Raw genomic sequence first — 27,055 nt, forward strand, 5'->3', positions numbered from 1 at the left:
CAGTGCTCCAGGATCAGGTGTGTGTTTCTTCCTTCATGAAACCCCCTCGGGACCATTCTAGACCATTCTAGACAATTCTGGGCCACCTTGTTTAGGTGTGAACCCCTTATGGCCATTTTCGTTGAATTTCTTTTCCTGAGTGTTATCATGTGTCCTCAGCTCCAGCACAGCCTTCTGGAGACCACGGACCGCCTCGCACATCCTTTGCGGTCCCCGTCAGGCCAAGCACGGCTTCATGTACTAAATGAGTGCTCGTCATGTGTTTATGAAGAGAGAAATATTAACCAAAATCTTTAGGTTATAAAAGGTGAAAATAAGACGGACCCCGTTTTAAACAGAAGACAAGGAGGAAATACAGCAAACTGCACAAGCTGAACCACGTTTGGATGGTTGACAAGGGGTAACATTTATTTTCCAGATTTTTCACTGTTCCTATAGGCATAGCCATTATTTTTTATGATGACCAAAAATATCCTAAGTGCTATTCTCTTAAACAGACCATGTTTTTCTGCCCAGGAACCGCAGCCACACCTCTTTGGCAGGTAGAGGCCTCTGTGGGAGCAAACCCGTCTCTTTGCAGTGCGGTTCACCCATTTGCTAGGACCATCAGGGTGAGGTGGTGCCGGCTGCATTCTTTCAGGGGACATTTGGAAAGATTGGTCTGGAAAAGCAGTTAAGGGCAGCACCGCCGTGGTGTGTTTCTGGAGCGACGCTGAAGAACTGGGCAGTTACATAATGCTGAGAAATGAAGACGCTAGCCCGATTTTCTGAGCAAGGCCCTTACCAGATTTTTTTGTGGTGAGATTGTGCGGTCCTCCCTGATGTCACCCAAGCGTATCCTTGGGTCTCCGAGACCAGGTTTCATAGAGAACTGCTGCCTGCAGGTGTGGCTCTGGGCACAGTGACCCTTTAGAGCAGCGATGGCAAACCTTTTGCGCTCGGCGTGTCAGCATTTTGAAAAACCCTAACTTAACTCTGGTGCTGTGTCACATATAGAAATTTTTTGATATTTGAAACCATAGTAAAACAAAGATTTATATTTTTGGTATTTATTTTATATATTTAAATGCCATTTAACAAAGAAAAATCAAACAAAAAAATGAGTTCGCATGTCATAGGTTCGCCATCACTGCTGTAGAGTCTGTGTTGTTATTTGTTTGAATTTTGCTGATGAGGAACCTGTGACCAAGAGAGGTTGATTCATTTGCCAGAAACGACCCAGCCCTGCGGGGGTGCCCTGAGCCATGTGGCCCGTGCCTTCGGGAAGCGAAATAACCTCGGGCATGGGATGTAGAGAAGATACAACTCAGTGATGGAGACTCGGGCGGCACTTTGGGACCCAGAGGAACTCAGAGATGTTCAAGTGCCCCAGCCTGGTGTTCAGGGGCCCTCCGTTCTCCCACCCAGTCCCCCCTCGCATGCCCTTGTCTGCCATACACCCACCGTGCTCACACACCCTGGTTTCAGCAGGCGGCAGTGACCTTTCCTGCTCATCTCATCCCAGCTGCCCCCTGCAGCTGTTAACAGTGACACTGTGATTTGTGTGGCCTTAGTATGTGCTGAGTCGTCCCTTTTACATGGGATTTCATTCATTCCTCACACCTACAATATGAAAGGGAGGATCCTCCCTGCCTTTCAGAGGAAGAAAATGAGGTTTTGAGATCTTGAGACACATGCTCAGACATATAGTTAGGAAGTGAGAGGCCTAGGAATTGAATTCTATTTTGTCTGGTTCCCAAGGCCTGTGACTTTAACCTCCACCCCCACCCTCACCCCGTGTCCCTCTGTAAATGCCTTCATGCCCATCTCTGTGTGCCCCCAACGATCAATGCTGCACTTCTGTGAAAACCTTTCCTGGTATATCCCACCCCAGGGCTCCCTGGCCCACATCCGCCTCTCTCTGCCTCTCCTCTGCCTTCTGGGAGGGCCCGTACCCCTGCCCCTGGACCATGTGCTCCCCGGGGCCTGTCGGGGCCCCCAAGCGCTGTGACTGCAGAGACGCTCCCTACGACGGGGGCTTGTGCACCACGGAGGGTTTCTGGCGGACGTCCACTCCCAGGTGGCTCCTGAGTCTGGTTGTGAGGAGAAATTTAATATTGAATTCCCGAAGAAGCCGCTCCTCTTCCTATTGCCTCCTTCCTCTCTCAGACTTCCTGAGGGGAAGTCCAGTTGGTATTCGAAAGCTCCAGCTGCAGGTTTCATGTCACTTTTAAAACAACCAGCACATTTCAGTAACTCTCTGGCCCAAAGTCTCAAGTGCCAGCTAAGAAGGACCGCTCAGCCAAGGGGTGCAAATGCTTGAAAACAGTGGCTTTTATTAGAGGTTCCAGCCCCTTCCACTAGGAGCACAAACGCCCATGTCACAGTGAAGCCGCCGGCCAGCACGCATGTTCCTCGATGCAGCAGCCGCCGCCTCACCTCGATCTCCACGGTGTGAAAACAGTGACTGTTTTCTTTACATGCTGCAAAACTGCCAGATGGTAGAAATATTCTCAGGTCCACGGTGGCTATGGGGCCCCCTACATGTCATAACACTTGTCACCACAAGATGTCAGTATGGTATCAGTCCTGGGTGCCACAGACTGATAATGATGGCCTGGTTCCTCCTGCTGCAGGCTGCCTTTCTGATTCATTTTCCCTGCTCAGCTTCCCTTTGGGAAAACTCAGTTCTCTCCGTTCTCTGAGTTCTCTCTCTAAATTTAAATGCTTTCCTAGCTCCTACCTGAGTCATAGATAACCCTAGGAATCCCCTCTTTTAGGTGTTATCTCAGCACCTTTAAAAGTTTGCAAGATAATGGTTTTATCTCTTTCTAAGGAGGGTTTTAAGTAGTTAAGGATTGGGGGGGATGGTAATAGTAATAGATAGGGGTTTTTGGTGGTGGATTTTTTTGTTTTTTGGTGTGTGTGTGTGTGTCTTTCTTTCTCTCTCTCCTTAACCTAGAGAAAAAGAAGGAACAACCCATATTAACTAAGTAAAGCCAGCAAGAGAGGAAAAATGGTGCTCAGGAAAGCATTGTATTGAGGCCCGGGCATGCTCCTGTACCTCCAAGGGAAGTGGGTATATTATGCCCACTTCTCAGTTAATGAGTAGCTAGTAAACAAGTGGCAGAGCCTGGTTTAGACCTGGATCTGCTTGTCCCCAGAGCCTGCGCCCACCCCAAGGCTGGTACCATTACTCTTGTTCATCTGTCTGTACCATAAAATGCAGGAGGGGTCTGTGTGTGGCTTGGTCAGCAAGTACCTGTTGAGTCCTGGCTACACCGAAGATACCATGTTGTAAACAATACAAAGCCCTGGTAAATATCTTCTCTGCCCTCAAGAAGCAAAATCAAGTCAAGAAGGGCAAAGACATGTACGTGAAGGTCAAGGGGAAACTATGGGGCGGTGGCCTTTCCTTGGAAGGAGGGAAAGGTGGCTAAGCAGAGAGCAGGGCCCCGGTGCAGGACACGTTCCAGCCCTCCCAAGGGCTCTTCATTAGATCGGTCTTCCATAAACCTGCGAATGCACAGAGTGTAGCTCAGGCTGCTTCTACCCTGGCTTTCTGTGGTTCTAAAACGGAGGAATATGAGAAGGAGGTATAATCCCAGCTGACAGAGGTTGCCACCCATGTGTGCCTTTGTACCCCAGCTGGCAAGATTACTCCTAATCCTCTCTTTAGGTGGTCTGATCCAGGAGGACAGGTGACAGTAAGACGGGAGGTAACTCGTGGTGTGGGCGGCTGTTTCCAGCTCCCCGCTCCATGGCCCAGACGGGGAGGAGGACAGCCCTGAGGCTTCTGGGAAGGTTTGCCCCGGTAGCAGCAGAGGGCTTTGGAATGGGACTTGAGAAGCACGGTGTCCGAGTGCAGAACTTGGCGAGGATGCACAGGAGAGCCCCGGGGATGACGGAACATCTGAGAAATAAGACCTGAGCAGAGAGGTTAGAGAAACCGGGTTATGTAACCTGGGGGTCCTGGGGGCCTGGGCAGGCTTCCTCACGAACAGCGCTCAGCATCTCAGTACTTGTCCATGCGGAGTGAGGACAGACCACAGCTGAGCCACGCACACCGTCGGTGTAATCCGTGGCAAAGTTTTCCCATCAGCAGCTGTGAAACGTGAACTACATCATGGAGAGAACGTCACAGAATTTTCTGTCTTCCTGTCTTTAAAAACCCAGAATACAGCCAGACCCTTTAGAAGTAGAGGACTAGAGGACTGGCTCTCCCAGACACTGTAGCTGTCGTTTCAGCTTCTGCTGTGTTCGGTCTGAGGAGAACATGATTGGCAGAGAGAATCATGTTTTATATAAGAGTGGATTGTATTCGTTATGATAGTGGGTTCTGAGAGGCTGCCCATACAGTTTTTCTTTTCATCTGGAAGACTTTGGAGAGTGAAATGGGGTGCTATTAATAACATGCTGGGGCAGCAGGCATAAAGGAACATGGTCCCTGACAAACTGTGACATGTGGTCACCCTGATTTGGGGAGTTCTTGTTAGAGGGATCTCCTTAAGATATAAATCTCATGTTCTCTCCTGCTCTTTAGACTGCTCTGTGGCTTCCCATGGCACCAGAGTGAAACCCACACCCCCGATGCTGGCCCCCGAAGGCGTATGGGGCCTGGCGCCTGCCCTCTTCTAGCTTCCTCCCTGCACTGACTCAGCACATCCCCACCTCCAGGCCTGGCCCTGGCTTCTCTTCCACCTGGAACCTCGATCTCCCTGTCCTAGCCTCACCCCTAACCTGCCCTTTGCCCAGCTGGCTCCTTCTAATCCATCGGTTCTCAACCTGTGGGTCGCGACCCCTTTGGCGGTCGAACGACCCTTTCACAGGGGTCGCCTAAGACCATCCTGCATATCAGATATTTACATTACGATTCGTAACAGTAGCAACATTACAGTTATGAAGTAGCAACGAAAATAATTTTATGGTTGGGTCACAACATGAGGAACTGTATTTAAAGGGCCAGAAGGTTGAGAACCACTGTTCTAATCTCTTGGATCTTGGCTGGAACCCCACCTTCTCGGATCACCCTCCCTGACCTCCTTGCTGTGCTTCTCTCTTTCATCCATCCCCCAGCTCATTTCTTCATAGAAACGGCACATATTGTCACTTCCTGTTTGTTACCTCTTGGCTGCCTTTTTCACCAGAATGTGCACACCCTGAGGGCAGGAATCGCATCTGGCCTGTTCCCTGGTGTCTGGTCAGTGCTGCCCCTGCCAGGGAGACAGGGACGAGCCAGATCCATGCAGAATGAGTGATTCACTGCTGGTGTCCAGGTCGCCTGATTCACCCCTGCCTGTCCTGTGTACCCATAAGGCCTAGGGGTCTAAAACAGCAATCGGCTGCATCCTATAGATTCTTTCAGGCAACAGAATTGGTTGAACTTGGTACACAATCCTGTGCTGAGAAAAGCCTGAAACAGCCCCCGTCCTTGGAAAATGTAGGGTATCTCGCAGAAGAGGCAACACGGACATTAACCAAGTTCAGCAATGGTATATGCCAAGTGCCAGTGAAGGGCCCAGGAGAGCGGTGGCTCTGCCCTCCCTCCCCACCCACCCCCGTCCTAGTTTTCTTACTGATACAGTATATATGCTAGTATGTTTTTGCTTATTTCCTGGTTGACCTTTCCCTTCCCAGAATAGAAACTCCAAGACAGAAGAGCCATCTTTCTCTTTCGTGGTCACTGCTGTATTTCTAGTGCCTAGAATGGTACCTGGCCCATAGTAGGTGTTTAATGAAGATATGTTGAGTGAAAGAAACAATGAGGTGAAAGTGAGCCCTGGGCTGCATGTAGGTCTTTCATGGGCCCTGTAGGGATGGGCTGGATTTTGCGGAGGGGGAACAGTCCAGAATGAGATCATGGCACAGATAAGGGACCAGTGGGTACCAGATCTTGACTTGTGGAGTCTAGAAAACTAACCAGTAAGTTTCAGTTTCATTTACTGACCTCTGAAATAACGTCCCCGGGGTGCTCCTCCACTCCCCTCACTCATTTGGCCTGGGTGACACCCACGGCAGAGGTGTCAGGGGAAAACTGGCTGCCACTCACATTCCTTGGTGTTGGCCTTCAAACAGCTGAGCAAAAATAAGCAGCCTCGGGCCGTGTGGCTGGTCTGGGGATTAGCGTTGAGTTTACAGGCAGTCTGGGCCCCGGCCCCCTTCCTCTGCATTCCCATCCCCGCCGTTCACTGCCTGTTTCTGCCTCCTTCCGTGGCTGGAAAATGTAAGAAATCGGTGCGTTAATTTCCACAACGTCAAGAGCTCCGGGCTGGCACGGGAAGCACCGCTCGTTACACCCACTGGAACGGGATGGTTTCACCTCCAATCAGTCGCGGTCCCGTCTGAAGCACAGAGGGACGTGTGCCATGTCCCTGGGCTTGGTCTGCTGCAGTGCCTTGAAATTCCAGCGTGCAGTTCACTCCCCTGGGCTCAGAGGCTCTCTCTCCTTTGTCCTCGTCAAAAAGCCACGCTGTTTGGAGGAGCAGCCTCTTAAGGCGGCTTTCAGCTGGCATGTGAGGGGCTGGCTGAGTTGTAAGCTCTGTGGGGTTGCAAGTCTGATGAAATGTGGAAGAACCATTGGTGGGTGTGAGGGGACAGGCAGACTCGGAGCCTGGGGTGGACATGGGATCATCTGAGGGTGGTGGGATCCCTCTGGTGACAGAACAGCCAAGGAGGGCTCAGACAGAAAGGGTCCCAAGCAGCGGGTGGACAAGGGTGTCTTTCAGGCCTGCCTCCAGCACAGCACCCTTATCTAAACACACAGTCCTTTTCGGGGGAGGGGGTTTGCAATGTATGTGCATGTGTGTAACTTTTCTAAGTTCTAATTATAAAATATTTCAAACATGCAGAAAATAATGCACCAGACATGCTGTATCTGCCGTCTTGCTTTAGCAAATGTCTCAGAGCATCCGTTCCCTATTTTTTAAACAACCTTTTATTATAGAATAGTTTTAGGTGTATAAAAGTTATAGACAGAACCGGGGTATATATTCCCACACCCAGTTTTCCCTGTTACTAACATCATATGCTAGTCGTATAGTATATGTCACAATGACGGACCCAACTGATAGTCAACTGAACTTCATCCTTTACTCAGATTTCAGCAGCTTTTACTTAACGTCATTTTCTGTTCCAGGTCCCCATCCAGGGACCACATCGTGTTTAGCTGCTATATCATTTCACACTCACTGTGCCCAGCGGCTGCAGGTGGATGGGAGCTGGGATCGCCATGTGGGCGAGCCCGCCCATCACTAGGCCCCTCTCCTCCGAAGGACAGAGTGCTTTTTCAGAAGCCACGGTTTCCTGTTTACTTCTGCTCCAGAAACGCCTAGGAGAGTCACTGGTTCACAACCCAAGCGTATTCCGCTTTCTGACACCCAGATTTATCCCTCCTGGCCAAGATCCAGGGGTCTGATCTGCTGCCATCCCATTTGCATGGCTGCGCATGCTCCTGGGGACGGAGGGCAGTGGGGAGGGATGGCAGGAACCCCTCCTTCCCCGTGCTGGGACCCCGTAACCACTGCACTCGGGGGGCGGGGGGACCTAATGCAAGAGGCGAGGTCCTAATTCCTTGCCTGGGTCTCTTAAGAAAGAAACCTCTTAGCTGAGTAGCAGGAGAAGGCGGGCATTTTCCCTGAGTAATCCTAGGGTAGCATCGATTTGGGTGGCTGTTGGAGGCTTGGATTTTAAACCGCTGTATTTTTACAGCTGTAGAATCCAGTGCTTGAGTTGCTTTAACAAGCAGCCGTGGGTTTGTTTTCTGGCCTAAGTCTGCCACTGGTGCACTGGGAAAATTTGATCCGGGGCCTATTTCTAGGAAAGTGTTCTGTGCTTTTCAGTTCAACGTGGATGGCAGTGTATTGTGCTTGCTGGCCACACCATCATTCGATTGCAGTAGGCGCGTGATCTGCGATTCAGATACTTGAGCCGTGAAAGTCAAAGATGGCCAATTCGACCAGGAGCCCAGAGGGGCGGTGTCCCAGGCCCTGGTCTGTGGCCAGGATTGGTGACCTGCTTCAGTCCTCTCTGTGATGTACGTCCCTCTCAGGATTCTGTGCTTGGCCTCGAAATTGGAGGTGCCCGGCGCCCTGACGGACAAGCCTTTGTAACACAGGAGGCGGTGCACGGTCCCTGGCTCCCCTTCCTAGGGGAGAAAGTCGACTTGCTAGATGCTGCAAGTTAGAAGCAAAACCAGGTCTACAACCTGTATCTTCTGGTTCCAAATCTGGAGTTCTTTGAACTCCCTCACCCAGGGAGAAACTGGAGAGAGGCACGGGCCTAGTCACGATGTCCAAGCAGAGTTACTACGACACAGGTTCTGCTTGTCCTCACAGTTGCCCCGGTGCTTACACTGCGGTGTTTCTATCCACAAAACACAATTTTACTGCAAAAAAAAAAAAAAAAAGCCACTTGGCAGTTGAGAGCGTTGATATTAAATGCAGGATACGACCATGCCGTGGTCAGCGTCCAGCAGCACCCAGTTGGCAGTCAGACCGGAGCTGAGGCCTTCTCTCCAGTCCTGTCCTTTGGGGCTTTTCTGAGCCCCAGAGTGTCCTTTGGGAAAGGGCTGGGGGAGAGAGCTTCCCACAGGGTTTTCATGAGGCCTGTCCACGCACATTCTGTATCGACTCCTACTGGGCACTCGGTAATGGCACTGAAATCTTTATTACGAGTAGTGCTATTTAAGAACAGTCCATCACAAATGTAGTCCCACAGTGTAAACCCTACATGCTTTCAGACCTGACCACCTGAAATAATGATAGTCATAGCTACCGTACACTCGGCATCTACCATGTACCAGCCACTGGGTCCCGTGCCGCATGTGGCTTATCTCTCTTAATCCTCATGATAACCTCACAGTGTGTAGGAACTGTGAATCACGACCAGAAAACAGTGACTTAGGCTGAGAAACTTGCTCCAGTCACACAGTAAGTAGCAGATTGTGACCATAAGTAACTACCACATTATATTGCCTGTCCAAAGAAAGTAAAGCCTTACTTTATAAAACAAAAAGAAAAATACGAAAGGGCAACAAGGTCCAGAGAGCTTCCCAGAACTCCTCCACAAAAGCCAAGACTGCCAGGAGCCATCTGCCGGGTGCCAGGGCCTTCCCAGATGCCCAGATTCACACCATCAGCAAGATGGAGCTGAGTTGCAGCCCAGCATGCGCCCCTACTCATTAGCAAGTAAAATGAAGGCACAACCCGCACAGGATGGGGAGAGAAGAATCTGAAACCACTGCATAACCTCTGTGGCCCACGAGCCTGCACATTGGGCCCCTGGCTGCTGTCTGGGCCTGGAGACGGTGGGTGTGAGTGATCCGGGGGCCTGCCAGGCAGAGCTCCGCGGACCAGACCTCGACCCCAGGAAGCTGTGACCGATGTGCGCACTCATGTTTGATGACTCGTTTAGAATACTCGGGTCACTCTCCGTCCAGATGTTCAGCTATTTCTCTCTGTGCATTTTTTTCTTTTTTACTTTTTCTTATTTTAAAGCAATGATTCAGCTTCCCTGGGAGATGAGAAGTAATACGGGTGATTTCCTTTTGCCAAATCCTTGACTGGCTTCCAAAATGCAAAACTAATATGGCTGGTTATGACCTGATTTGTAACTGAGGTGAATAATAACAGCACAGGAAAACCACACTGGTTTCAGCCAATATGAATTACAGAAAATTCCAAGCCACAGGATGCTTGAAGTGATGCGGTCTTATTAATTTTAGGAACACACTGTAAAGAAAGAAAATCAATGACCAAAAAGATTCCTAGTCGGAGGTCTTGTCAGAACGCCCTTGTGAATAGATGGAAACAGCTCACAGTGCAAGGGTTGCTGGTGCTTGTTTGTTTGTGACTTGGTTTGAAAAATATACGAAGACACTAACTCTCTACATAATTATTAAGCTTGACACTTTCTGTATAGAAGGTAAAAGGCAGGGCTGCGTCTCAGGTAAAGTCTGAATTTAAAAGATTTTATTGGATGTTAGATTTGTTTATAAAACCTTCAAGTTGCTTTGAGTAATTCACTTCCAGTTTCACAATTGCCCCTTTAGTTTGGAGAAAAATGCAAGCTGTTTGGTTTGACTTTCCCAACCAGTTCGGTCCCTTTTCCGGTTTCTAAGCCTTCTCAGGTGAGTGATGGTCACCTGCAGTTACTGAATCTGTGTGAGTGATTATCACCTGCGGTTACATATTAGAATCTTTGGAGATGGGTCCTGGGCACCGGATTGTTTTAAAACTGGCGAAGTGTCACTAACAGGCACTTCTGACTGAGAACCGTTGGTCTGTAGGTACCTGGTGCCATAGAAATGGCTGAAACCAAATGAAATAAAACTTGCTTATAGGACCCATGGGCATCAGGTCGTAGGACTCAGCACAGAGGTTTCTTCTCAGCTTGGAATGACCTGTTCCAACCGGCTCACCTTTGTGTTTATCCCTGCCATTTCTCTGAGCCCTTGCAAGCATTTAGATCACAAACAGAGGCAGTGAGTGATTCCTACACTTCAGAAAAGCAGGTATTTTTTACACTAGGTCATTTAAATCCTCTAGAGCAGTGGTTCTCAACCTTCTGGCCCTTTAAATACAGTTCCTCATGTTGTGACCCAACCATAAAATTATTTTCATTGCTACTTCATAACTGTAATGTTGCTACTGTTATGAATCGTAATGTGAATATCTGATATGCAGGATGGTCTTAGGCGACCCCTGTGAAAGGGTCTTTCGACCGCCAAATGGGTCGCGACCCACAGGTTGAGAACCGCTGCTCTAGAGTCTGGTCTACTTGAGAACAGAACCTTTTTGGTGGGGGGAAGGGGCCTTTGGGGTCTATCACCCAATACCTGACATGTCTATTGAGCTTTCTGTAAATATTAGTTGATTACTTTAATCTTGATTTTGTTTTCCCAATTAGGACTTACTTCCTTGTTAATCTTTTTCTCCTCTAGAATCCAAGCTTGTGCTACATTTATATTTTGGTCAAGGGAGAGGGATGGAAATTTGTTTAGGTGCAGATGGGAGAGATGCCACAGTGTATGTAGATTTCAGGTGAATGCAATTCAAGGTGTCAGAACTGCCCTTTAAAGAAAAGAATTGTTGGCAGATGGGGGTGGGATGGGTTACAGGGGAAAAAAAGAGGAACAAATGGGAACAGATCTGCATTAATAAATATTCAGACTGAGTCCCACTCTTATGTCAGTGTTTGTAGGTGGTGTTATTACATGTAGTATTGGGTGATGGAAGTTGTGTGCTCTCTCATTTTTCACTTTAATTGCTTGCCTGAAAAGATCCTGACAGCTTCAAAGGTTACTGCTGGTTGCATTGTTCATAACTCAGAAATAATATGCATGTGCAATTTGCTTCATTATTGCCCACTAATAACCAATTCTGGAGAAAGTCCTAAAGCCACCAAAGGATCCATAATTTGACATGATGATTTCTCCCCGCCCTCCCCCCCTCTCGTTTTTTAACTATCCCAGTTTTAAGAGTGAGCCACAAATGCTGTGGTGATATGGGTCTGATTTTCTTTCCATGAGCTTAGTATGATAAATTAAACAGAGGTGTGTGTGTGTGTTTAATCCAGAAAAACAAGGCAAGACACAAAATATTATATATTTTAGGTCCACCTAAATAAACTAGCATTCTGGGTGTTCTGTGCTTTGGGTAAGATTCAGTTTGGCTATGCATAACTGAAAACCCTGCAAACAGCGAGTTGTGTTGCTTTTCCATGTATGACTTCCATTCTCAAAATTATCCCATATCCAGAGTAGATGCAGAAACTCCAGTCATCCTTTCATCTAGTAAGAAAAAGATACCACAAAGAAAGGTACATGACTTTTAAGGGGGCGTCTCAGAAGCCTTATGTCTTATTGGCCAAGAGTTAGTCACATGGCTGTACCTGGCTCAAGGAATACTGGGAAATGTAGTCTTTATATAAGACAGCCATGTTCCTAAGCACTGTGGAGATAAAAGGGGAAAATGACTATAGGGACTCCTCACTTTATTGCACTTCCAAGTTGTTTTTTTACAAATGAAAGTGAGACCCTCCACCAGCAAAAAGATTACAACTCGCTAAAAGCTCAGATGATGGTTAGCATTTTTTAGCAATGGAATATTTTTTTTTCATATTTTAAATTTGTTTTTCAATTACAGTTGACATTCAATATTAATTTCAGGTGTACAACATAGTGATTAGACATTTATATAACTTACAAAGTGATCAACCCAATGAATCTAGTACCCGCCTGACACCATACAGTTATTACAATATTGTTGACTATATTCCATAACAATAAAGGTGTATATATATATATATATATTGGTTTGTATATATTTTATATTGGTATATATATATTAGGGCTTTCTTGACATAATGCTGTGGCACACTTCGTAGTCTGCAGTATAATGTAAACATAACTTTTACATGCACTGGGAAACCAAAAAAATGTGTGACACGCTTTATTGCTATATTTGCTTTATTGCGATGGTCTGGCACCAAACCCACAGTGTCTCCCAAGTATGCCTGTATCTGATGGCAGCCAGCATTCTCTGCCACGTTATGTGAATGCCGAGTTTCTAGATTTTCTGTGTGTCATTGTGTCACTGACTATAAAATGGAGATAATCCACAACCGTGCAGAGTTGAATTTCAAAACATTTTATGAGCTAAAGAACTGAGTAGTAGCTACAGCTAACACATTGCTTAGTTAATCCTCATTTCAGCCCTAGGGCCAAAGTACTATCGTCATCGACATTTTACAGGTGAAAAAGAAAAAAAACACATACTTTAATACTTAAACAGGTTATACTGCTAGTATTAGCTGAGGCAGTTTGACTTGTGTGGAGCTGCATTATTACCATAAGCAACACCAAGAAGGGAGCAGCTTTTCCAAGGAGAGGCTCATCACAGTAGTGAGTACTAGAGGCTCGGGTATCGGATCATATAAAATACTGCACTCGGGATTAGTTATGACTCAGTTCCCTTCCCCGCACCCCAATCTTTTATATGCACACCCTTGTGAAATTTACTAATTACTTGGTTTCAAATGTGGTGCAACCTCTGGCTTTTCTTTATCTCAGCTAGGATTCTAGTAGACCTAGTCGGCCCTCAACCAATGCCTACTGATTACTTGGCTGAGCTATATGATAACCAGGGTTTCAGTCCGAGTAATCGGGTTTTTACTGTGCAGCATTGTTTTGTTCGGAGGGGCACTTGGTGTCAGGGCCTGCAGGAATGTGTGGCACTGGGATGGGATTCTCAGCCCTTCGTTCCTATCTGTACCACAAGTCCTTTATCTCGCTTTGAGGCCCAGACTCCTTGGTTCTGCAAACCGTCTCACCACACATCAGAAGCAGACCTCCTTTTCTTGTCTGTCAAACCTCTTCACTTTCTACTTACTGCCTTACTTTTGGTAATGAGGCGCTCAGAGGTATAACATCGGAAAGAATCTTGTATTTCCATTTCTCCTCTCACCAAATCTTACATCTCCGATTCCAGTTTCTCCACCACTCTCCACACTACCACCGGTTATTTTTCTAAAACGTGGGCCATATCACTTTCCACCTTCACCAGCCCTCCACTGTCTACAGAAGGAAGTCAGCGCTGGGGGAGCATTTCCAACCGTCCAGGACACAGGCCCAGTCTCAGCTGCAGGACTCACACGGACCCCTCTCCGGTCCCTGCTCGTTTCTGCTGCTGCTCATCTGCTCACACCGTTCTCCGTTCTGACTCCCATTACCCGCCTTTTGTGTCTGGAGGTCTGGGTTAAGGCACATGTAAAATCTTCTTTCGAGAAGTTTCCCTGATTCTCAGAGAATCGTGCTTGCTTCCTACATCACTTAGCATCTTTTTCTGAACTCATGCATCAGTCTGTCTGAGGTCGTCAGCTGTGAAGTGGGTTGTCTGTCTCGCTCAGTTGTGAATCTGCTGGCTTAGAATTTCCCTTGAGCAAGGAACACACAAGAATTCAGTAGTCTCTCTGAGAATGAATTCAGTTTCTTTGTCTCTGTTCAGAGGTCCCAGCTTTTATCTAAGTTCAAACAACCTCTCCTATCATTCTTCTTTTGTAGCTTCCTAACCTGCCCTCTGGCCTCTTGATTTAGACCAGAGCAAACTACAGAAATTGTCATCCACAGCAGTATAGGACAGTGGTCGGCAAACTGCGGCTCTCCAGCCACATGCGGCTCTTTGGCCCCTTGAGTGTGGCTCTTCCACAAAATACCACGTGCAGGTGCGCAGGTACGGTGCGATTGAAACTTCGTGGCCCATGCGCAGAAGTCGGTTTTCCGCCTGGGCGAGTCTATTTTGAAGAAGTGCTGTTGACATTTGGCTCTGTTGACTAATGAGTTTGCCGACCACTGGTCTAGGAACAAGAGCTCCGTTTCTCATAATATTCATGTGGCTCCAAAGCAAAGTTTCTCGACATTGACCTTTTTAGGCCAGATAGTTCATAGTCAGGGGGTGGGGCAGGGTTGGGACTGTTCTGTGTGTGTGCTGTGGGATGTTTAGCAGTGTCCCTGACTTCAACCCATTAGATGCCAGTAGGATTCTCCCCAGTTGTCTCCAGACCAGGGGTCCTCAAACTTTTTAAACAGGGGGCCAGTTCACTGTCCCTCAGACCGTTGGAGGGCCGGACTATAGTTTAAAAAAAACTATGAACAAATTCCTATGCACACTGCACATATCTTATTTTGAAGTAAAAAAACAAAACGGGAACAAATACAATATTTGTATTTGCATGTGGCCCGCGGGCCGTAGTTTGAGGACCCCTGCTCCAGACATTGCCAAACATTCCCAGGTAGGGCTGGGAGGATTGCCCACGGGTGGGGAGGCATGCCCATGCCTCAGAACCACAGATTTAAAGTATCTCTAAAAATATTCTGGCTTGGCTGGCATGGTTCAGTGGTTGAGCCTCGACCTATGAACCAGGAGGTCACGGTTTGATTCCCGGTCAGGGCACATGCCTGGGTTGCTGGCTTCATCCTCAGTGGGGGATGCAGGAGGCAGCCAATCAATGATTCTCTCTCATCACTGATGTTTCTCTCTCTCCCTCTCCTTACCTCTCTGAAATCAATAAAAATATTTTTAAAAATATATATTTTAAAAATAAATATTCTGTTACTAATGAATATTGGCTCTTCAGCTCTACTACCCATAGTACCCACAGACTTCTCACGTGTGCTTTCTGCCTCAAATTTAATGCCATTTTTAGATTCCCTAATCTCACCTAGGAATGACTCCCTTTGTCTCACTCCATTTCTTCAAAACCCAACTCAGTTCAAATTAGACCTTGCCAAATTAGACCTATCTGACCCCTTTCCATTATTCTGAATTTTGCATTATTTTGTAGCCCTCTGAACATCTGTGCTCAACAGGATCTATTTCTTCATGTAAAAGTAGATGCTGGTACAGTCATTTAGACATGGGTCTATTTTCCTCTTCTTCCTGAACTGTCTGAGCTGGGTGCTTTTCTTTATGTCTTTTGTGTTATGCATATCCAGGGCATTCATTTACTCGGCATACATCACAGTGAGCCCTGGCTGAGGATTTGTGGCCTCTAAGATCTGTCCCTTAAGCAGCTTCCATTTTGGTGGGGTGTTGAGACAGATTAGCAAATATATGTAGTACAACACGTGGTAGAGGTGGTATGTAGGCCAGCACCTTAGAGGATGGGGAGGGTTTCCTTGGGCAAACAGTTTTAGGCAGAAGGGATGAAAGGTCTCTTTCCATAAACAAATATTTCCCTCCAGCCTTGAAGAAAGGCCTTCAGGAGCCTCATTTCCCTGCCTTCTCTTTTGGCCCTTAGCGTCACCCACCAACATCAATCTTCTCTTGCAGGTACTTACTATTCCTACAGGAGGGAGTAACATGGAAACTCCTATGGTCTTTGTATTACATGCTACTTGGTTCCACCATCAGGCTCATTTCTGGGGAAGCAGACATGTAAATGTCTGTGTATATGCACACATGCATGTTGGATTAAAGGGAACCACATTTTGGCCTTACTCCTGTTTGAAAGAGTTTTATTGTTGTATAATCCCAGCACCCCAGTCTCCAGGGCTGCTGTATACGGGTGTGCAGATTGTGTGCTTCACAGGCATATCTGGCAGCCACGATGGTCTCTGGCAGGCTCTCTTGTCACAGGTAACAAGGTGAGAGAGAGCTTGAGTGGGTAGATTACTCCCTGTCACCACTAAAGAGGGTGGGCTGAGAGTGTCTTAGACACCGGGTTCCACATCTTATACTTAGGGAAGATAGTTACCACTCTCAAGCAGTCAATGACTCTAGGAATATGATGGGCTGATAAAGAGTTAGAAAGCACCCTAGTCAGAACTGTCTATTTCTAATAACTTTAAATATATTTTTATTGATTTCAGAGAGGAAAGGGAGGAGGGAGAGAGGTGGAAACATCAATGATGAAAGAGAATAATTGATTGGCTGCCTCCCGCATACCCCACACTGGGGATCAAGCCCACAACCTGGGCATGTGCCCTGACTGGGAATTGAACCCTGACCTCCTGGTTCATAGGTTGATGCCCAACCACTGAGCCATGCCAACCAGGCTATTTCTAATAACTTTAAACTGCCATGCCAGATACCACAGGGCTGCAACCTGCCGTGTTTGTTTATAAATCAGCCTCCCCGCATATTGTCGACAGGGTCCTCGGTTGACTAATGTTTATTCATTCACTTGTGGAGGAAAACTTGGGCTACGAATGTGAACACGAATGGTTTTTTTAATAGATGGTGTTATTGGGCTGCACAGTGTCCCTGACTTTCAGATATTTAACTCGTAAAGTTTACAGCAACACTTAACTGCGTCTGGATTCCACATTGAATTTGGGAAAGCAAGGATCTCACTGTAATTTGCACTGACTGCCCTGTAATGGAAATTATGGCTTGGGAAAAGTTTCAAATGACGTGTCTATAAACTAAGGAAAAGTTGATCCATTTAAAGGCTGGTTATGTGCAATTGTGGGATTTTTTTTTTTTTGAAAGGGCCATTGCCAACAAGAAATACGTATTTCAGCAGCTGAAGTAAACTAGCCATGAATTAAAAGTTGGTCTTTGTAAATTGTTGGTTCATCAGATTCAGCCCTGAACATGGAGTGAGTTTAGCAGAACTGTGCTGGGCTCTTAAGAGAGCTGTAAAGGTTGTGTGAGTCCAGTGTTGCAATTGGACAGTGGCAGTGAGCTGGCCTGAGAGGACAAGCAGCCTTTTTATTGGTCAGAACGCTGGCCCAGTAGGACTCAGGACACAGGGCTTTCTGGTCCTAGCCCTGCAGTTAAGTGGGTTTGTGTCAGTAGGTATGTCAGGTACCCTTCCCAGCATCAATTTGTCTATTTCTTGGCTCCTGTCCCCCTACTTCCCTCCTCACCATTTGTTTTAGTGTCTCCCGTTCATGTTCATGACTTTCCCTCAAATGTCTAATGATCATTCCTTGACTGTTCTTGGCTCATATTTAAGACCAAGGCAATAAAAAGCTGATGAGAGGCTCTGGGTGGAGGCGCGGATGGAGCTTGCTGACCGGGGGCATAACTGTAGGGAGATCATTTAATTAGGGGAGAGCCAGATGTCCACATCTGGAACTCTCTTCTCCGAGCCCCACTTAACTTAATCAGCAAGGAATCTCCCTGTCAGGCTGCCAGTGTCCCTGGGAACCGCGGAGTAGGCGTATTTCCACTTCCATCCCTGTTTTCAGCACTGTACAGGCAGGCCGGGAGATATCGTGGGTTCACTTCCACCCACCGCAATAAAAGGAGTAGCGCAATAAAGTGAGCGCTAACCTTTTTGCTAGTGGAAGGCCTTGCCTTCAATTTGTAAAAACACACTTCTGTGAAGAGCAACAAAGCGAGGTATGCCTGTACTCTCCCAGTCTACCTCACCTATGCTTCTTCCCCTGGTTCAGTGTCTCTGGATAATCAACCTTTTCAACAACCCTTCTGTTTTCAGCCCTGATCCTTCCCTTCCTTGCCTGTCGCCGTACATGTCACCTTCAAGTCCACGGCCTCTCTGAGGCTTTGGCAGCGGGTTCCCCTCTTTTATCATGGGTCTCCCCTGCTTCAGGCACTGGAGATTGTAGCTTCCTCTACTCTCTAGGGCAGCTGTTCTCAACCTGTGGGTCGCGACCCCTTTGGGGGTCGAACGACCCTTTTTACAGGAGTCGCCTAAGACCATCGGAAAACACATATATAATTACATATTGTTTTGTGATTAATCACTATGCTTTAATTATGTTCAATTTGTAACAATGAAATTGGGGTCACCACAACATGAGGAACTGTAGTAAAGGGTCACGGCATTAGGAAGGTTGAGAACCACTGCTCTAGGGGGATCCGTCATTCAAAGCACTGGTTGGAATCACTTATCTGCTGATGTCTCCCCTTCCTTCTATCCCTGGGAGGTTATTTCTTTACTTTAGCAGGACCTTGGATGGTGAAGGAAACAAATGCCCTTGACCCATCTGCCACGTTTGACCCAAGTCTTCCATTTTCTCATCCTAAAATTAATTTGCATATCCAGTCAGTAATTATATGCATCTCCTGATGCTGGCCCTGAGCTCAGTGCTGGAGAGATGAAGGCCCAGACAGTTCCTCACCTCTGAGAAGCAGGGAAAAGAAATGATGTGCGGGACAAAGCCTGTACAGTGAGTGACATATGTACAGGGATAGTGCCAGCTTGAAGTGGTGCAGAGAAAGGAGGGGGGGATGTGACAAGCTCTGCCGGGACGTTGGGGAAGGCCATGCTGAGTAAACGAAAACTCTGTGGCTTCGTGAATCCCACTGTTGGGGGAAGGCTGTGACCAGACCGCGCCCATTAATTATTACCGAGTGAGTCCAAGGAAAAGTGGTGTATCCAGCCCAGATCTTCAAAATCACTCTGCTGGCTGGGTGGGCCTTTGCCTCTCCAGGGTCTTCCAGCTGTAAATGGCCCGCTGCTCCCCACCCACGGCCTCCCAGGCTTCCCACGGTTGCCATGCACACTTAGAAAAGAGTCTGGCCTTGGGAAGATCAGAAATTGCAGAAGGCCTTCCCAGGGTGCGTGACATCGCATCTGCCCCTCACTGCTGCCTCCCAGCCTGCAAATAGCTCACTGCTGACAGAGACCTTGTCAATGTTGTTGAGAGGTACTACTGCTCTTTTTTTTTTTTTAATATTGATTTCAGAGAGAGGAAGGGAGAGGGCGGGATAGAAACATCAATGATGAGAGAGAATCATTGATTGGCTGCCTCCTGCACACCCAGCATCAGGGAGCCAGCCTGCAATTCAGGCAAGTGCACTGACCAGGAATTGAACAGTGACCTCCTGGCTCATGGGTCATGCTCAACCACTGAGCCATACTAGCGGGGCTCGACTTTCTTATTATAAGGAATTTCACATATTTGAAATTCCAACAAAGTAGACCAACTAGAGCAGTGGTTCTCAACCTTAGAATTAGAATCACCTGGGAATCTTTTTAAAATCCTGATTTCTGGGCCTCATTCTCCGGAAATTCTGAGGATGAGGCCCAGAAATCAGGGCCCCACCCCATAACAAAGAAACAGTAATGTGCAGCCAAGGTTGAGAACCACTGAGCTAGAGCATAGCCAAAGCCCATGAGCCCATCAATTAACCTGTTAACCCAGCCAACAACCTTGATAGTGTTTTCATTTAGGCTTGAAGATAGCACCACAAAAGGCTCAATATGTCACAAATTCAGACACTCGGTTGCCACTGGCCCCAACACCAGGGACAGCAGGACTGGTTAACGGGGCCTACTGATGGACAGGTGGTCTGCATGGTTTGCCCTCCTTGGTCCTGTTGCAATTCAAATTCCTATTGAGAAGGGTCTGAATGTCGACCTTTCTTATTGCTGTCAGTGTCCTGGCTTTTTTCTTCGCCTCTGGAAGTTATGGGAGCTTCCACTCATTGCCTGTGTCTGTCCTTACGCAGTGTGTCTGTGCGAGGCGGGAACGATAGTCCAGGCGGGAACGATAGATGAGGCTTAGCCCTGCAGTAAGGAGTCTCGTTGAGAGGACACTGTGTTTCAGAAACTTTGAAGCAAGCCCATAGGTTTTTATCGCTTGGGTGTTTTCAAATCCATTTTAATATTTGAATTCTCTTAGCCCTCGGTGAACTTGAACTCTGTGAGTGTGCAAGAGGTGGTGTGAGGCAGAAAACAGTAACCTCTCAGTGTGTTTTTTGGCTATACCCCGCCCTGCTGAAAAGGTTGGTTTCTCTTCCTTCCCTTTTCAGTGATAGGAAAGTGGCAGAGCCGATGTGTGGCTGAAGACAGCAGCCACTTACAGAAACGCTTGCATCCTTGCCAGTTGCCAGCCTAAGGAGCATCACGTGGCCATGGAAATCCAAGTGTTTCTATCCCACAGCCCATCTCCGGGAGGCGGATTATATCTCTGGGCAATAGCAGCCAATGTTCCAGTTTCATATTTTTATTGGCATCGTAAACAAACAAGCGGGAGAACTATCTGGGAGGTTGTGTGCGGCAGCCAGCGCAATTCATATCGCATTTCTTTTTGTAGCAACTTAAAGTGAAGAAGTGCTCAGTGGTGTGGCACATGGCATATGGATGTCCTTACTGAATTTGGTCATATACAGTGAGTAGTGCTATTCTCAGTTCATGCTGGTAACGTGCGTAATTCAGTCCATAACGTGGTGAGTCAGGGTTACCTCGAACCAGTCAGCCAGGAAGCGTGTGAGGAGGCTCCGAGCAGCTTCTCCTGACTTATGGGCACCAAGGATCTCCTTTCGTTTTAAGAACTCGAAGCATTAATGGATGTTCGAAAGGTTGCCCAAGGAAGCATCGGATGTGGACATGATATTTTAGGCCTGATGGGCGTCTCTCTGGAAGTTCTGCTTTCCTGTCAGGTACCAGAGTCTGCATCCTAGACAAAGAGGAGAAACCTGCCTGAGGTGCTTCCAGGCGGCCTTTTTGTCATGGAGAGGGTGGCATTTAGAAGCTTCTGGAAGTCCATTTCACCATTCATAATTTCAGGGTATGTGAGACTAAGTCCAGGTAATGGAAGGTGGTGAAACAAAGTAAGAAAACATTTGAAAACCTTGCTTTGCAAATAGAAGGCAAACATTCTTGATTCTTTGGGAAGCAATATTACAAGCTTGTGTGAATGTCAATGGCCAACAGCATTTTGTTTGGACATAAGATACTTTCTTCCCCTTTTCCAGAGAGGTACTGAAATGTGAAGAAGAAAAGAGTAATACAGCCTGGTTTAGTGGTTGAACATCGACCCATGAACCAAGAAGTCACTGGTTCGATTCCTGGTTAGGGCAAATGCCCAGGTTGCCGGCTTGATCCCCAGTAGGGGGCATGTAGGAGGCAGTGATTGATGTTTCTGTCTCTCTGTCCCCTCCCTTCCTCTCTAAAAAAAAGGTAATAAAAACATATTTTTAAAAAGAGAGTAATACAAATTGTGTGTGTACATCTACACATACAAACTAATAAAAGAAAAAGTAAAGGTAGCTTATGAAGGTAATATTGAAAATATTTCAAAAATTATATAATTTGGAAGCAAAGGAAAGCTTTAAAAGATGGTTTGTGCGAATACTGTTATACTGGGCATCAGTTACAAAAATAAAGGCAAAAGTGGAGGACATAAAAATGTCAATTGGCCTCTTAACTCTTTCCCCTTTATACACACATTTTAGATTCAGAACGAAGTTCTTTTCTTTCAAAATAACACACCAGATGTCTCTCTGAAGGAATGAGTTTTAATGAATCAGGTTCAGGTCCCGTCTCAAAAGCTAAGCACCTCGATCATCTGTTCCTAAACTTGAAGCAAAATGGTTTTGTGAGTTTTTGAGATGTTTTCCACACAGACATTTGCAATCATCACCCTGTTCTTTCTCATCGTTCTCCGTTCTCTTCGTCTTCCTGGCTTCTCTCTCCAATCTTTCATGCCTCACTTCGTTAAGCACCTAGAAAAAACTTGCAGGATTGGTCTGTCAGTCACCATCTGCACACGTGGCCTGCCCAGCATTCCAATGGACCGTTTTTAGGAATAAAACACCTTTCCCTGGTGAGCATTGTCCACTGCCTACTCTCCAGTGATCACGAGTGAAGTGCACAAAGCGTTCCTCTCCGAAATGTGGACATACTTTGGGTCCACAGCAAGCAGATGAGTGTGAGTATGGGCTGTGTTTGAGAACCAGGTTTTCCTTGAAGAGTGGTTGTTGTCCGTGTATTTGGAGAACCACGGGGGTAGTTCTAGGCCAGTGACCTGCAGACAGTCTCAGCTGCAGCGTGACCGTTGTAGGAGAGCAAATGCTGACTTACTCTCTGTCCTCGCTTGTGCTGTCAAACCCTTGAGATCCGACTTGAGGGAGCCATTCAGAGAATCTTTGTCTCTTGTTTCAGAACTTGGCTTTCAAGGACCTACAATGGCAAAGACCCAGGAAGCAGGGTTTGTGAATAGAATGTCCCAGAAATTCTTGGCAGAGGAGAAAGAGTCAAGTGAACGTGACGTGATTAGCACACCAGGAATAAGCTTGCCACTGCTGTCCAGTTTTAATCTGCCAGTGGGAAGCCTTGTCGATTGATTTTCGTGCTATCGTTTTGCCCCCGTGCTCCTCGCCACTGTGCCTGCACCTCTGCCCATCCCCTGTTAATGCCTTTTGGAGTTAATGGGTGGATCTTACTTCTACCACATGCAGGAAACACTTCCTGGACCAAGGTGCTGGAAACAACATCTGTCGTTACATCAAAGCAGGTGTGACTGCCAAGTGCAGCTGGAAGAGTTCTAACAATGCGATGGTTTTAAAGGAGGTTAAAATGAAAAGAAATCTGTGTGCAATGTCTGAACCTTTTTCTGAGAAAACAAAAATGCGCTCCTCTTCCTCCAATCTTACTGCATAAACAATTGTGTTTGCATATTTAGCAGTGCGGGTGTTTCGGTGGGGTTTTTTTGTTTGTTTGTTTTTTGGTGCTGTGAGAAGCAGCCTTCCAGAGGTTGCTATGGCGTTGAATTCTGTGTCTTGGAAAGGAAAAACCCCTCTGAAGAATGTGGTGTTTGTGGATTCCAAACCAGTATGAGGATTTCTGATCGAGAGTCTAGAGAAGATATAATAAACTCATTCTACAATTCAAAAGTTGAAGAGCTGCCCTCCGGAACGTGAATCCCAATCCAGAAACGTGCTCAGCAAACAAGAACAATGCCCCGTACATTTTCAAATTGATGGCTCTTTCCAATGGCAACTAATTTGTTCCAGCCTTGAAGTGAGCATAATTAACAGAGACTTTCTTTCTTAGGCCGATTAACCACCGAAAACCATGCCAACATTGTAACTGTAAGCAGTGAAAACCAATATTTATGAGGGGGATTGTGCAAGAGTTTGCGTGACAGATGGACATTTTATCACTGTTGATGTTTGGAATTCCCTTGAAAAGTAATGCAATATCTTGTTATTTGCGAATGAATGGACAAACGATTGTGCTTTGCTGAGTTTTCTTTAAAAAGAAGTATACTACTAGTAAATTAATTTTTTTCTCTGTCTAGCCTTTATTAGTTTATGTTAGGTAGGCTCATATATTCTGATGCAAAAGCTGAAAATCATAATTGTGTTTTTTATTACAGATACAGATCCACGTGTTTTAGAAAAACAAGAATTACAGCAGCCAACCTATGTTGCCCTCAGTTACATTAATAGGTAAGCCGTTTACAGAATTTATAGCAACCTCATATCTGCCACATGCTTATTTTTTTCACTGTAACTTCTGACAGCAGAAAAAAATGTTTTCAGTTTAAAAATATTTATGGGAGATGATTGAAAATCAACCTTTATATGGAATGTTCTTGTGTCTCTGTTGGGGAGATGCAGGAGGTAGTTAGTTCTCTGTGCATATAGCTGAAAACGACTGATTTATAAGCTCATTCGGGAACTATTTTGTATGCAGAGTTCGAATATACTCTTTGGACTTCATAGGGCAGTCTGGGAGATTAATGGATTTATGTTTGAGGGAAACTTTTAAACGCTGGGGTGAAGAGGCATTTTATGAATTAATACACTGTTGGAGTATCAGAACATATCAGGATATAACACATTGAAATAATTCAGTATCAGAAAGCTATTTAGTAGAAGCTCATCTTTGAGTAAAAACGTTGTCAGCAACTGAACTATTGTGAGTGTTTACTGAAAGTGAACATGTGAGCACGAGTTTAGAGAACAGTTAGAACTTGACCTATCAAGTCTGAAAGAGGACTTGGTGTTTCAGCCAACTCAGATAATTTAAGGAGACAGTGATTTCTGGAGAGAACCTGAAATCAGCTTGTGTAAAGAAAACTCACACCCCTGAAGAGAGAAAAGCAAAGCACAAGCAAACTAGTTTTTAATGGGAACGACAAACTCTGCTCGTAATTCAGTGCATGACTTTCTATTGACTCTCCCTTGTTTATATACAACAAAGCGTGTGTTGGCAGTCATTGGTACCAGAGCTGAGGTTCAGGGTCTGAAGTGGAAAGCTGGGAATGAGTTACTTGTACTGTTTCATTTTAATGCCTTTTTAGAAAACTTGCTTCAGTCTTGTCTAGAGAGAGCTTCGGAGTTGACTGTGCTGTGTCAAGTTCTTTTATGAAGCGTGTTTTTAAAGGATTCATTAGCATAAGCATCTATTTGCATATCTGTTTTGTGCTTCCTACTTATCAGCCTTCCCTGAAAGTGAGAGAAAAGATCTATAGTTTGTCATGACCCATAATTTTTGAGAGGTTTAAAGTAGAACACCTTTAAAATCACATCAGGTACAAATAAAGATGTATATGTGTTATTTCCAGTGATTAGCATGGGTTTGGAAAAGTCTTTAATTATACATTAGAATTATGTGAATGTTAATTAGCCTAGTTATAGTGAAGGATGGGATAAATAGGCTTATAGATTAACTGTGGTATTAAGTAGAACTTTTTAATGATGTGGCTATTGTGTTTGGGGTAAAATATGTTACCTGGATATATACAAATTCATGTGATACCAAGCCTTGTTCTAATAAGAGTCTATGAGGTTTTCACGTTCATTCTTCCTGATTAAATTGTCAACCATGATGGCAGCAAGGATCTATTCATTACACAGGTGTTATACTCACTAAAGAAATACATACTCTGGCCCTAGCCAGTTTGGCTCAGTGGATAGAGTGTCAAACTGCAGACTGAAGGGTCCTGGGTTCGATTCCAGTCAAGGGAACATGCCCAGGTTGTGGGCTCGATCCCCAGTAGATGGCATGCAGGAGGCAGCTGATCAATGATTCTCTCACATCATTGATGTTTCTATCTCTCTCTCCCTCTCCCTTCCTCTCTGAAATCAATAAAAAAATATTTTAAAGAATATTCTTAAAAAAAGAAATACTCTGCCAGGTGTGATTTGGGATACACAAGAAGTCGAATAGGGACGAGGGCCACACACAAAACACTACCAGAGAACTTGACTCAAGGATGATAATTTAATATAAACTGTGCAGTGGGATATGCCTGAATCCTAGAGAGTTAGTGTAATCAGTGGGTGTGAGATTTCTTGGATGAGTCTTCTGGGAGAAAATGAGTCATTTTTTAAAATAATCTTTTATTATTATAGCCATACAGCATTATTACAGCATTGTAGAAAATTATAAAGTATAATCAAACAAAAAAATTTTTTTAATTAAAACATCACATTCCCACCACCCAGCTATCACTACTAATAATACCTTAACACATTTCTGGTTATTAAAAAAAACAACAACACAAAAAAACATGGTTCAGTGGTTGAGCATTGACCTATGAACCAGGAAGTCACAGTTCAATTCCCTATCAGGGCACTTGCCCAGGTTGCTGGCTCAACCCCCAGTAGGGGGCATGCAGGAGGCAGCCAATCAATGATTCTCTCTCATCATTGATGTTTCTATCTCTCTCCCTCTCTGAAATCAATAAAAATATATTTGGCCCTAACTGGTTTGGCTCAGTGGATAGAGCATCAGCTTGTGGACTGAAGGGTCCTAGGTTCGATTCTAGTCAAGGGCACATGCCTGGGTTGCGGGCTCGATCCCCAGTAGGGAGCGTGCAGGAGGCAATCAGTGATCCTCTCTCATCATTTATGTTGACAGCTAGTCAACTCCCACTTACTCTTTACGTTTCAGTTCAAATGTCTTTCTTAACGTGCCTTCCTCTAATGCACTAATATAAACTAACACTTATCACAGTCTTTACCTTTGTATTTATTTGTGTGAGTATTTATTTGTATATATATTTGGGGGGGAAAACTGTTTTGCAACCTACTCTGTAGTCATTGATCTCTCCATTTCAGTACACTTGAATGTAATCTATATCTAACTCAGATCATATTTAGATTTTCCCGGATAAAACAAACAAATCCTTTACAGTTGTCTGCCTCATCCAGTGTCCAACCCAGAACACTGCATTGCACCTACATGTTTTTCCCTCGTCTCTTTTAATCTGGCACAGTCCCTTCAATTGACAGTGACCGGAGAAGGGCCAGGTGTCCCACCTGAGGCTCCTTCCTCCCGGGTTTTCTTTAGGTTGTCTTCCTGAAGATGTCATTTAGTGAGTTTCTCCATTTTCTGTATTTGCTATAAACTAGAATTTGGGTCTGGAGAAGACGCATCTTGAACCCGTCACATCATTGTATTTAGCGGCCTGAGAAATCAGAGGACTTACCACATGTCATCTTAGCTGATAAAATAGACTAGTGTATGGGGATTGACACTTTTACTAGAGATTTCTAGGTGAAGGGGACTGTGTATGGAAGGTTGCCCAGGTTACTAACAAACCTCCTCTCTTGGGATCCCTTTCTGGACAGTGCCACATTCATAACATGGTACTTAACACATGGTAGACCCTCTGGATGTTTGTTTGTAGATGGTAAATAAACACCTAGTAAATGGAAGAGGGCAGAGCAACGGGCAGCAGCATGGAGGAAGCCACGTCTGGCCAGAGGGAATATCTGCTTAAAAGGAATCATTAGGGCCTTCGTTACAAAAGGGATGCATTGGACGTCACAAAGCCAGTATGGATTCAAGAAGAGACCAATGTGGGTTAAAACGAGAAAGGAAGTCTGCTTAACAGCAATATCCTGACTACAGCAGAAAAGAGGAC

General features: G+C 45.8%; 1 protein-coding gene across 2 annotated transcripts in view; it reads left to right on the forward strand.

Moving 5' to 3' along the window:
- Positions 1 to 27,055, forward strand: part of JAZF1 (JAZF zinc finger 1) — a 298,763-nt gene that overhangs the window by 140,255 nt on the left and 131,453 nt on the right. For both annotated transcript variants that reach the window (XM_006088755.3, XM_023753833.1), the window contains exon 2: positions 23,555 to 23,627. In XM_006088755.3, coding sequence (XP_006088817.1) covers positions 23,555 to 23,627 — 73 coding nt within the window. The remainder of the gene's footprint in view (positions 1 to 23,554; positions 23,628 to 27,055) is intronic.

The sequence above is a fragment of the Myotis lucifugus genome, unplaced genomic scaffold (assembly GCF_000147115.1).
Source record: "Myotis lucifugus unplaced genomic scaffold, Myoluc2.0 scaffold_52, whole genome shotgun sequence".
In the NCBI taxonomy this organism is placed as follows: Eukaryota; Metazoa; Chordata; class Mammalia; order Chiroptera; family Vespertilionidae; genus Myotis; species Myotis lucifugus.